General features: G+C 47.1%; 1 protein-coding gene across 1 annotated transcript; it reads left to right on the top strand.

The window, feature by feature from the left end:
* The first annotated feature begins 371 nt into the window (after window positions 1-371).
* Window positions 372-5,096, top strand: LOC309874558 (uncharacterized protein). Its single transcript, XM_082752815.1, has 2 exons — window positions 372-499; window positions 886-5,096. Exon 2 carries the CDS (start codon window positions 897-899, stop codon window positions 1,881-1,883), a length of 987 nt encoding a protein of 328 aa, XP_082608941.1. The 5' UTR covers window positions 372-499; window positions 886-896; the 3' UTR covers window positions 1,884-5,096.
* The last annotated feature ends 8,235 nt before the right edge of the window (window positions 5,097-13,331 follow it).

Raw genomic sequence — 13,331 nt, 5'->3', positions numbered from 1 at the left:
TTATCAGTCATAGTAATTTTTTCGTGAGTATTCATGTAGGTATTTGAGCATACAGAGGCAAGCATCAGTTCGGGTTCCGCAAACTCTCGCATCCAGAGCCAAAACCAGGCATGCCTTGTCATTTTGGTTCACTCAATCCTTACAGATGATGTGCCTCAACTGCAGGAAAGATTCATGAAAATCCATGAAATCAACTATTGTGATTACTTTGTATTTCTGCTAACTTCCCATGTGCTCCGAGTTTCCTTTAATCAAAACAGTCCCCATTCCTCATCTATGAACAGTATAGGAACACGTCAGGAATATCTGGGAATAGAGAAACGTGCAGGAGGAAACAGATACAAAGACATGCTGGGAAACATTATGTGAAAGCAAAACGAAAAACGCGGAAAGCCCCGCTGCGGACGGAGGAAGGGAGCGAAGGAGGGGCTGTCGCCGCCGTGCGGGCCGGGCCGGGCCGGGCAGCGGCCCCCAGGGCCCTCCCGCAGCCGAAACCGCGGTGAGGAGCGCGGCGGGGCCGCTGCGGGTGCGGCCGGGCTCGGGGCGGCGAGGCCGGGCGGCCGCCTGCCGGGAGCCGCAGGAAGTGGCGGCGGGGCGGGCGGGGATGCGGGCGGGCCCCGGGCGGGGGGAGGAGGGGACGGCGGGCGGCCGGGGACCGGGCGCGGCTTCCCCGCGGCGGCTGGGCCCCTGCTGTGCGCTCCCCTCCTCGCCCCGCACGGCCCCGAGCACGCTGCTGCCCGGCACTGGGAGAAGCCCCCGGCTCTGGGGGACGGATGGAGCCGGGAAGGTGGATGGGGAAGGGGGGGCGCGGGAGGGCGTTAAAGGTGTGGGCTGGGCAGCGGAGGGGGTCAGCTGCGTGTCTGATGTCTGCTTCTGGTCCCGCAGGTGATGGGAGCATGAGTGAGAATGAGGAGAACCTCCACCAGGATGGTCCGGAGGCAGCCGAACCCTGTGGGGCCGTTTCGGACTTTTTCATGAGGGAAGCTTCCCCTGCGGGCTGCCACCAGGAGATAGCCTGTCCGAGGCCAGACCTCCTCTCTGCAGAGACGAGGCCGGAGAAGAGTCCTCGCTGTGGCTTCCGAAAGCGTAAGGAGACTGTGGTGCACCAGAGAGCATTCATGGGAGAGAAACCGTACATCTGCATCGAGTGCGGGCAGAGCTTCAACCGCAGCTCAGACCTGATCCGCCACCAGAGGATCCACACCGGGGAGAAGCCGTATGTGTGTGCTGACTGCGGGAAGAGCTTCAGCCGCCGCTCACACCTCATCCAGCACCAGCGCATCCACACAGGCGAGCGGCCGTACCAATGCAAGGACTGTGGGAAGAGCTTCAGCCAGAGCACCCACCTGGTGCAGCACCAGCGCAACCACACTGGTGAGCGGCCTTATGTGTGTGCCAAGTGTGGGAGGAACTTCTACCAGAACTCAGGCCTGCTCCGCCATGCCAACTTTCACACAGGAGAAAAACCCTACAAGTGCTCCCAGTGTGGGAAGCGCTTCAGCGACAGCTCCAACCTCATTGCCCACCAGCGGCTCCACACGGGCGAGAAGCCCTACAAGTGTACTGACTGCAACAAGTGCTTCAGTGAGAGCTCTAAGCTGGTCATCCACCGTCGTGTCCACACAGGTGAGAAGCCTTATTTGTGTCCTGACTGTGGGAAGAGTTTCAGCCAGCGTTCGCACCTTGTCCAGCACCGTCGCACCCACACTGGGGAGAAGCCCTACAAGTGTGCCGAGTGTGGGACCTGCTTCAGTGACAACTCTACCCTCATCCGGCACCGTCGTACCCACACTGGGGAAAAACCTTTTAAGTGCTCCCACTGCGGGAAGAGCTTTAGTCGCAACTCCTACTTAGTCTCCCACCAGCGGGTGCACGTGTGGTAGGCAGCATCACTTGGTGTGGTCTGGGGATGATCCCAGATGCAACTCCTAATCCAGGCCTGTCCCAAATGTGCCTAAGGGACAAAGGGGAAGACAAGGGCCTCATGTGACTACAAGAAGGCCTCTGAATTGTAGGCAGCTGGCCAGAATAATGCTTTTGGACTGGGTTGCCCTTTTCAGTCACCTCCTTCTCCCAAAGCACCTCAGGCATGGACAGAGATTGAGCAGTGGTTGTGGTGGGTGGTTCTGCATCCCAAAGCCCTGTCATCCTCCTTCCCCGGTGCTAGAGTTGGATTCCACCCATCAGGCAGCCAAAGCGCAAATGTGTTCTTCCACCTCCCAGTCAAAACTATCTGGGAACCTGAAGGGAGGATGTGCAATGTCAGGTCATGTGAGGAAAAGCTGCTTGATCACACAGCGTATGCATACGTGGTCATGTCAGGGGAAATAAGGTGGGAGGTAAGGTCCTTGAGTGTCTGCTTAAGGAGCTTTGTTCCACACACAGCTGAAATGTTGTGACCTTTATAGAATGTGTAGACATACCTGGATAAGGAAGGCATGCCTGTGAATGTTTACTGCAAATGCTGCTGGGATGGTAGGGACACGGCTTATTCAAAACTGGTAGGTAACTGATGTAGAAAACTATCAGACCCAGAAGCTTTAAAAAAAGTCAGAATTGTACTTGCTGCTGCTAAGACTTTGGTACACAACTTGACAGGTGTATGGAGGTCACCTGTGAGTTTGTACCGGTACCCTTTTTGTTCTGCAGAATTCGGATTCACATGTTTGGTTCAAGTGGGCTGGTGTAAGCTGTGCTGTAAAATGGGACAGAACAACCTGAGAATGACCTGATTCCCTTCAATTATTTCTCATGTCCCATTTTGACCAGTGTGTGTGCATATAAATAACATCTATATGTATATATTCATATATGTATGAACTAGCTTTTATATCAAGTATCTTCACATGTGAGCATTCACACGTACACACGTTGGCAGTGGTCAAAATGGCCAACTCTGTGACACTATACCATATCAGTACTTCTCAAAACATTGAGCATACTGTATTTACTAGCATTTCTCAATAAGAAGTGGTGAGAAATAGGTTTTGTACCAAAACATCTGAATTTTCATATCAGGACATTCAGTTTTACACTGATTACTTTGTGTGTTTGTGTAAAAGATATGCAATAGTGTTCTTTTATTTATATAAAAACGTGTGGCCCTTATGGTTGCAAAGAATGGCTTATACATGTCATTCAGATTAGTGCTCACCCCCTCACTTTACACAGGTACATATCAGTGGCAGTTGTAGGATGTTCCCCCATCATGGTTCTAACTACAAGGAATTGCAGTGCAACACTTTACATGGTTTATTTTTAGACTGTCTTACTGATACTGCTAGAGCTTAGGAAAGATTTCTGGTTTTGTCATATATCTTACTAGTCCTGCAGCTGGCTCTGTGGCTTTGGTATATCTCTGGAAAAAGGAATGCAGACTGAAGCCAGTGAGAAGACTGGGGCTGTGGTGCGGAAGAAACGAAGGAAATTAAGGAGATCCATAGATCTGAGCAACTGTTGGTTAGGGATGCTTGTGAATGGCTTTCTCTCCAGAACTTGCTACTCTGCAAAGTAGCCCAGGGTTCATAGGGATCCTTTGCAAACCCCAGGACACTTCTTGACACTCAGCTGCTGATAAAATGATGTTTCAATACATTTTAAAAGAAAGAAACTGTAGGAAGAGCATGAAATTGTTTGCAGCTCATAGAGTAACAAGGCACCTTTATGTCTTTTGTGTGCAGCCGCTCAGGGAAGTAGGAGGAGCTTTCTGAAATGGAGTGGGCTTTGTTTACACAGGAACCCAAAGCCTTCATTTGCAAATGCACTTTTTTTTTTTTTTTTTTTTTAATGAAGTGCTTCAAACCAATGACTTCCTGATTTTTGTTCTGCTTTTGGAAAGTGACTTCTGGAAAGTGAAAAGTGACTAATGGTCATTTAGTTGGTTCCAGAAGTTTCAAGATTTTTATTTGCTAGCAGATTTTCAGAAAGGATACTACAGTTCTCAGTTGGTAGGCTCATTTTAAAATTCAAAGGTCATTCTGCGGTCTAGCTGTAGAACTGATCAATTTGTATGAACTTGTCTCATTCCAGTTTAATTTTTGTAAAAGAAATCTACAGCCCTACAAATATCTGTCTGGCTGAGAAGTCCCCTTTGCCAGGGAATGGCATCCGGTGGATGCGACTTTTCTGTTAGAAATCTGAATGGAATCACTGTAGCAGATCTATGAAATCAAACCTGAGTCTGCACATAGCTGAGCTCAACTCAGAAGGAAACCCTTGCATCAAGATAGTGGTTTGAGAAGCCAATTGCCCCTCAACTATGCCTTTGCAGCAGTCCTTACAGCATTTCTTCTCCCTCTACACACTTTGTGAAGTGCTGTGTGTACCTAACAGTGTTCTATAAATTAAAAGGGTTGATAAACATTTATTTATGAGATCTTTATTAACTTACTTAAAACTGCCTGTCAAATCAAAGTGACCTTAGGGTTCACAGCACATAGCTGGTGCAGTAATCTTAGTGGCTAGGATTGGATTGCTCACCAGTGTAAGCACATTTCTGGAGTTCCACTCCATAGCCACTGCTAGTTTTCCCTGTTCAGTGTCACTTGGCAGAAATAATTCACTCTCTCCCGCTGGTCTGCCCTTTACTGTTTGTGAACCTCTAGTTTGAGAAGAGAATCTGGGCAGCACCCTTTCTTCGCTATTGCAAAAGTTAGAGAGTATCTTCCTTTTCCAGGAATTTAATTGCTTTGTGGGCAGCACAAACTCACAGGCCAAATTCAGAGGACAGAGGTATGGCATCTGCATAAGGTCAAGAACCGATAGGTTTACTTTCACAGCAGCTAGCTCACTGGCTTCTCTAACAGCCGTCTCCTCCCTCAGGATCATAATGGGAGTCTACTGGAAAAAAAAAAAAAAAAAAGGTAATTAGCTACTATAATTGCAGCAGACCAGCAGACCATCCCTAGCACACTCCATCCCAGATCCACGGTCACCAACTGGTGTCCAGATCCTGCTGCCAGTTGAGGGAGCTCTGTAGAATACTGTAAATTCCTGTTGTGCTGTTGGTGCTTAGATACTATGGTGATACTATGGCACTTTAGAAATACCTAAGATAAACAAATGGATGAATGATGTCTCTGAAATAAAATTTTTCACCCTGGTTTTCCTTGTTATTCTGTTTGTTTTCTTTCTTTCTCCCCAGAGTGGCCTCCCAACCATCACAGTTTCTTGGCCCCTGGCAGGACCAGCTGTGGAAATAAATGTGTCATTCTTTACAGAGGGATGGCTATTACATAGCAGAGCTTCTGTGTAATGCAAATAAGAATCTAGAGGTGAGGGATATTCTTGGAATTGGTCTTCATTTTCATCAGACCTGCATGGATCTGAAAAGCCAGAGTGTGGCACATACTGTTCACTATTCCTATACAAGAGAAAGTGGCAGAACCTCATTCTGGAGTAACATACCAACCTGCTGTTAGATGAACCTGGTTCTGTCAGAGCTGTCTGCAGCTCTAAGGAGATTTTTTCCCTAGTTCTGTCACCTGGGTTGTATGGGATCCAGTTTTCCAATTCCTTGCAAACAATGGATATATAATGGTAATTGAAATACAACTTACATCTTCCGCTTTTTTTTTTTTTTTTTATGGCAGGGAAAAAACACATATCTTTTGATTTTGAACAGGATGTGTGTTCTGTGTGTTTAATAAACTTTTAGAAGTATTTAATGTGTAATCTCTAAAACAATTTTTAGATATATCAAACAAACAAAACTGCATGCACACCAAGCCCTGTTCTTTGTAGTCCTGTTTCCCCTTTGTCTCAACAACACTGGTCTGAATACTACCAGAGACAGTAGCAGGAGTTCCCATCTCTGAAAAAAATGTAAATAGAAGATATTTTAGGACATAGAGCAGAACAGAGGCCAAAAGAGGTTTTTCTGCTTATGGCTCCCTAAGTTCCGAAGGGCCTTTAGCCTTTCTATGCCAAACCTAAACTTCATATATCTCATAAGTCAGCTAGGCCACCTCTCAACCATCCCCTCCCTTCTCTCATTCAAGTGCTTGCTGGCTTTGTTCACAGAAAATGCATAAACACTCTTGGTAACACTGCCCTGCAGTCTCAATAGACCTTGGCAGCTGGTTGCTCTTCTCACAGACCTGATCTGTTTGAGATGCTTATTCACATAACAGATAGGAGAGCCTAGGAACAAAGCAGACTTTTTAGGGAAAGCAAAATTTTCCCCTTTCTTCCTGAGGCTAGCTATGGAGGAATCAGAAATACGGGGATAGTTCAAAAGGAATGGTTTGTGTGAAATATTTTCTATTAGATTAAACAATATAGAAAAATTCATGCTGAAGGTGCTTTTACTGCTGTACTTTAATTCTCAAAAAGGTTTGTTACAAAAAGGTATTTCAAATGAAGTTGTGCTGTTTCATGTCTTACATTTAACTACAATTTCAGGGTAACACAGGCTGACCTAACTGGCTACTCTTTCTATTGTACTATGTTAACCATGTTATAATTACTATGCCTAGCTTGTATGTGTCTTAAAACTTTTTTTTTTTTCTGTATTCATCATGTAATCAAATACTGTTTCTGCCCTCTAGAGGCAGAATCTTACCCAATAGTACCAACAGTTGTTATTTTAGGCATACTAGTAAAGCCAAACAAACAACCCCCCCAGATTTGTTTGTTAGTACCTTAGGCTGAGGTATGGTAAGTACTCTTAAGCAGACCTTATTTGCAGCTGCTCCTTGAAAGTGCATTCCTGTTCTCTCCTGCCATGACAGCCCTGTGTTTCTGGCCACTCTGTGCTGGCGCCGTTGATGCTCTAGCAGCATAATAAGCAGTGGGGGATCTGATTGCCCAGATGTTTTTCTGCTAAATCAGTTCTTCAATTGGATGTCAAGGTTAGTGCTGCTTAGAAGAAACTTGCCTGAGCAGCCCCATGGACAGGCAATTCAAAATATTTCTAGCACTTTACCGTCCTGTTCGCAAACCTGCCTGGCTTGGTTGCACAGCCTAGAGGAACTGACTACAGTGACTTTCTTGTGAAGGAACAAAGCTGCTCACAGAACTCTCAATAGACTATGGGAGGAGTAACCAAAAATGGCTTTACTGCTTGGAAATGCAGCTGCTTTGAGCAATGACAAAGCTTCCTCAGGAAGCGTTTCTCTGGTAATAGTGCAAGCATATCTGCCTATGCCTCTTTCCTGAGCATGAATAAGTGTTATAATGGCATGGCATTACTAGGAAGGGTAATAAAGTCAAAGTAAAGGCGTCTCTAAGCATTTTGTTTTCTCAGGGGTGAAGGGTGAACCACATCACCACATGAGGGAAAGGATTAGAAGAAGTTGAAATGCAATGAACAGCTAGGAAGAAAGATGAAAGATTGAGGAGCTGGATTCTCTACACCTGAGACTGCTGGGAAAACTAGATACTTTGGAGAGGATAACAGCTGTATGTGAGAAGAGTCATCATCCTCCAGTTCCCCAGACAATTGCTCCCTCATATATGGACTTTTTTTTTTTTTTTTCAATTCTCCTGCTACTGGTCATATACTGCTTTGGGCAACAACTACTTGCTCTGTCTCTACTTCAAGCTGACCTTCACGAAAATACTGCTAAATTCTACCAAGCTGTAGTTCAGGAGGGTGCACTTTCCTGTCTTTCAGCAGAGAACCACAGAGGAGGATCCTGTGTCATTGTTCCTCACAAAAGAGCAGCCTCTCTGTGCTTACCCCATATGACCCCAAAGTACACATAACATGTACCTCACCTGCTTTTATGAAAGGCAGAGATTTTGACAGACCAATGCCATTTGATCTGCCTCTTCCCAGCCATTGCAGAAGATCTTTGGTACTAGGACAGGAACTGATAAATTGCTTCCCACAGCTCTGCACCTGGCTGTTGCATTTAAAAAGATGTCTCTGCTGGGCCACCAATTTCATTTATTGTCTGATTTCTTTAACAGCTGAACTTCCATTTTTCTCTATGCCTTCAGGCAGGCAGAAATACCATGTAAAACACAGTTTATGTATACTATGCATTAGGGAGATTGTAGGCATCTGCTGAATTCACTGGATGTATGATCAAACCATATGTGACCCTAGGGTCAAACTGGAAAACACAAGCTGCCTTGTTCAAAAGAGATCTTTTAATAATTGTCACAAGAAGGGAAATAGTAACACAATGGAAATGTGGTGGGGTTGAACAGAACATTTTTTTCTTGTGTCTAAAGAAATAAGAGTTAAAATCATGGAACACTGGTCCTCACATTCTTAGATATGTGAAAAAAAAAAAGTCAGAATATGATGGTATTTGTCCTGTACCCTTGAAATCTAAGCAGTTACTTAGCACAATGGACATTGATGTTGCATCTCAGGCTTACTCTAAGCACAGAGGTTGCTGTGAGCTCATTCAGTGCAACTCAGTCACTTGCTTTCATTGGGGGTAATATGTGATGTAGCTGCACGTCTAGGTACAATCTAGTATCCTGTGGAGGAGTGTGTGCTATGTGATGTTGCTGCTAACATTAATATAACTGTGGGTTTCAACTGGACCTTCCATCTGAGTGTGCACAGAGCAAGTAACACATGTGAAGAAAGGGTGAATTCCTGTCTCTGGAAATGTAACCCAAGAAGATCCGAAAATTCCTCAGGCTCCGAAGCTCTCAAGGTTTCACCTTCATTGCTATCAGTGCTTGAGCCAGCCAGCTCCCAGCAGGGGCATTCCTGGGAAGAGATGCTGTGAAGTGCCAAGTCCCAAGTAGGAGGGGAGAAAAAGGAAATGCCTGATATTTATAAATATTCATCCCAGGAGGCAAGAACTATGAACTGCAGAGAAAGGCCAGAAGAAACCCAGATATGGCCTGGAATAAAAGACAATTAATAATTACAGATGTTCCTCTCTAAGCATGTAAGTAGGTGAAGATCACCTCACTTCTAGTGTGACCACATAGGCTGGTGCTGGCACTTGCCAGCAGCTGTTTTGTTTTTCTAGAGCTGAGAAGAAGAGGTATTCTTCTGGAATACATCAACAGATTGATACTTCACTCTGTGACACTAAACTATTAGACTTGTATCTGCGAAGAATACTCTTATTTGGTGCTAGCATAGCCCCCATACCTGCAGTGTCCTTCCAGCACTTAAAAAACATGGTAACCCTTTCCCTAATCCATAGAATAAACAACATGCACCCACCAAGCAATTTAGAGTATGCTATCATTAGCTTTTGCTGAAAACCCATCGTGTCAAGGACTGCTGAAGTAAAGCTCGTGTGAAAAGATTTTGTGATAGTGTCTGTGCATGGTGAAGTTTGCTCTCTTGTCACATATGACCATGGTCAAAGGATTCCTCTCTCCTCATTCACAAGGCTCCTTCAACTGGCTGAAAAGCTGACATTTCTTGTAGAAAATAAGTATCTCTGAGGCTGCACTTTCTCGCCTTCCTGCAACTGCTCAGTTCTCGCTGACTTGTGAGCAGACTACATTGGACGATGGAAGCTTTTGCCATCCCCAGCCACTCACTGGGTTATTTTTAACTTGGACAGCTTCCCTGATCCAGGGCTCAGTACAGCTCCACAAACAGCAGTGCTGGCACAAGTGAGGGAATAATGCAGTCTGGGGATGGTGGTCACAAACATCCAGAGAGCTCAGTGGTTCCTGAAGTTGGTACCACCACCATGCAATCCACATCATGAAACAACTGCCTTGGTGGAGCAGCAACAATCAAAGGAAAAGCAGAGAAAAGGCATTAAAAGAGCTGCTGTCCTGTGTCATGCTTTTTTGTTGTTTAATGCACACAATAAATATTTCCAAGGAAGGAGGACCAGTTTATGAATTCTATTTTCCACAAGTACATTACACAGCTGGAATTAGCGCTCCTCTCTTGCTAAGGATCTTCGAGCAGCAGAGCTGTACTGTAGGTGTTTTACCCTGCTCCTCTCACTGAGGCAGTGGCTCCACCTGCATGTTCTTCAAAAGTGGTATCAGTTTGAGGGTCCCTCCTCTCCTCTCCCATTGCCCCCTGTGGTCAGGCATTCCCATGCTCCGCTGACTCTGCTAGGGCAGCTGTATGTGCAACCACATCATGACGCAGATCGGAAAATGTCAGCGACTGAAGAGTAATAGTCCCCCACAATACGCTTGGTTATTTTTAGCCACATCAGCCCCTGATCCAACTCACTGTGCAGACACACAAACAGCTGTGTCAGTAGGACAGAGGGAAAATATTTGAGGGGAGAAGAAGCTTAGACTAGTTTAATCATCATTGGTACCAAACAGGAAACCACAGCCAGGAACAATTACTTTAAATGCCCAGCAGCAGTTATTAAAACATCTCTACAGCCACCTGTCTTACTCCTTGTGTAAGAAACAAGGCCTAGGGAAATTCACAGGTCTATGCTGCAGAAGGAAACTAGCATTGTGCCTGGTTTTAGCTGCAGCTTTCCTGATAAATCAAGGGAATCTAAAGGAAAAGAGCCTATAAAGTCTGCTGTTAGGGCTAGCAGCTAGGTTTCCTTATGGCTAGCCTGCCTGCTTACAGTTTTTTTAGCCTGTGTGCTTAAATGTCAAGCCTTGCAGAGATCACAGCTTGCCCTCTTAGTACTTTATCTGGACTCCAACCATGAACAGTAATATAGAATTGTGCAAAATGTGTTTAGAAAACGCTGTACAGACGACCTGCCATCCTTTCATATTAACTCAAGGCTTGCTTTCCAATGTTGGGAGTGTTGCAGCAGAAAAAAACCAACAAAACAAACAAACAAAAAACAAGCAAACAACAACAACAACAAAAAAACACAACAACAAACAAACAACAACAAAAAACGTTGCATCTTCTCTGCTCCCTGCTTCTGCAAAAGAATGTTGTTTCCTTGCAGGTACCTAGGGGCCTAGGGTAGCCCTGACTGCTTCTTCCTCCACCTGGTACACACTTTGAAATTGGATAGATGAAGAAATATCCTCCCTGAGCTGTGGCAGGGTGGCTTTTTCTCACATGCTGCTGCCTTGACCTGAAAGTTTGTTTTCTTGTCAGAGGCAGCTGGATGTTACATATACGTTACATGCCACAGCAGAGAAGGGTAATCCCAGGGGCATGGAGCTGGGGCATGGAGCAGGCAGGGAAGGGAGCAGAGGATGGGGTAGCTGCCTGGTGCAGCGTTCCACCAGCCAGAGCCAGAGCAAGGCTGGGAGAAAAGCGGAGAAGCACTGGTCAGTTGTTGCCTGGCTCACCAACACCTCCTGCGGGGTTTGGCTGCGAGAGGGTCTGGTCTGGTGCTGATGCAGCAGCATTAGATAACAATCTGTCTAATCCACAAAATCCACAGTACACCAAAAAGGCTTAAATTATAGTTGGCCAGATCCTGCTGACACATTAGAAAGTGGTCAAACGACATGTCTGGTCACACATGCTAAATACCGAGCCCTGTCCACAGATAATAATTGAGAAACAAATCCAAAGATGACATGGAAAATATAATTAACAATCTAGAGACTTACTAAGAAACAAAAAAGTCCACTTAGTTAAAATCACTTACTAGGGTACATGAGAGAGTGCCTCAGCAGCTACTGCTGCTGCCGGCAAGGAGTGATTGGGGTTATTGACAGATGCAGGCTTTGCTCCACCCAAAGGCACAAATACAGAAAGGACATCATGGAACAGTGACTTCTGCCTAGACTCCACTCAAAATAGCATATAGTGTTGTCAGACGGAGAAGAAATGCCACAGCAAGGACGGTTCAGCAAAACACCTGACTGCCTGCAACACTTGTTTGAAGACAGCAGTAAAAAGGGGCCAGCAGGGCCTGAGCGGGCGGCTCCGGTCAGCGGCGCTCCCCGAGCTCGGTGGCGGCTCGGCTGCGGGACGGCGGCGAGCGGGCTGCTGGGGCCCGGCCTGAGGCGCGGCGTCGCTCCGCCCGCGTCCCCTGGGCCAGGCAGGGCCAGGCGCGGGCTCATCCCCACCGCCCCGCTGCCAACGGCGCCGGCAACGGCCACCGCAAGACCGCTCCGGACCCGCTCCACGGCCCGGCTGCGCCTGTGCGGAGGCGGCGGAGAGCGGAGCAGGCGCGCTGGGGAAAGTGAGGTCTCCAGGAAGCGGCTGCCAGCACGGCCCTGCCCCTCCGGCGGGAGGGGCGGGCCAGGGGCGCGGCCACAGGCAGCGTACCTGGATTACCGCCTGCAAGCGCTGAAATGTGATTGCTGTCCCCCAAAATGGTGTGCCTGACGGCCCGCACACGTGCACAAGCCCGAGTCCTTTGCAAAGGGTTTCATATAAAACAAAAAGGAAGTGTAAACTGAAGGATTGGAGAAGCGGACAGCAGGAGCCAGATTACAATCACAGAATAGTTACTGTTGGAATGGACCTCCAAGATCACAGTCCAACCATCCCGCTATTCCCAACGTCACACACTAAACTATGTCCCTAAGCGCCAGGTCCAACCCCTCCTTAAACACCTGCAGGGTTGGCGACTCCACCAGATTGCCGGGCAACTCAATCCAGTGCCTCACTACTTGTTCTGAGAAGAAACATTCTAATTTCCAACCAACTCCTTCCCTGGTGCAAGACGAGGCCATCGCTACAGTCCTATCGCTACATTCCTGGTAGACTTGCAAGTCTCTGCTGAGCCTCATCTTCTCCAGGCTAAATAACACCAGTTCTCTCAGACACTCCTCATAGGACTCGTGTTTCAGGCCCTCCACCAGCTTCATAGCCCTTCTCTGGACACACTCAAGGGCCACAGTGTCCTTCTTGCACTAAGTAGGAGGAGGTTGTGAAGGAGGAGGAGGAGGAGGACGTTTCCTACCCTGATTTTGTGATTTCTGTGATTCTGTGATTCTGATCCTGTGATTCTGTGATTCTGTGATTTGAGCACTGGCTTCTGAAAAACATAAACAGGTCCTTGCAATCTCCCTGACTCTGTGGTTGTTTTTCTTCCCGGCCACGTTGCTCTCTGTGCCCCTGAGAAGGGCATGGTGATATCAATGACCTTGAGGCCAGAGATGTCAGGAGCAATCGCCAGGAACCAGGTGTGTAAAGGTGGCTTCTATGGGAGGGTCAGGTCACGAGCGCTGCCCACCACTCATACATGTAGTTCTAGTTCCGTTTGTGACTCAGTAGGACCATACACCGTGGCTCTGTAAGGCAGCAGCTGGCTAGTCCTAGCATCATCATGACTCCCTGGGATACGTTGCCTGTCCCCTGATTGGCTGGCTTGCGATTGTTAGCTGGTTTGCAACAACTACGACATAAAGAGAGGGTGTGCCTAATCCCTATATAAGGGCCGAAGGGTGGCAGTGGGAGGCAGAGTGTTTGGGATGGCACATGGTGTAGCAGCTGGAAGAGGGAGAGGAAGAAGGAGAGGCAGAGGGAGAGAGAGAGGGAGAGGGAA

Source organism: Aythya marila (genome assembly GCF_965140915.1).
Source record: "Aythya marila genome assembly, chromosome: 1".
Lineage (NCBI taxonomy): Eukaryota > Metazoa > Chordata > Aves > Anseriformes > Anatidae > Aythya > Aythya marila.
Note: the sequence above shows the minus strand (reverse complement) of the source record. Positions and strands in the feature narration are given on the sequence as shown.

What these genes read in the sequence shown, in the direction of transcription:
- LOC309874558 (XM_082752815.1), top strand. Translation starts at nt 897, where the DNA reads ATGAGTGAGAATGAGGAGAACCTCCACCAGGATGGTCCGGAGGCAGCC.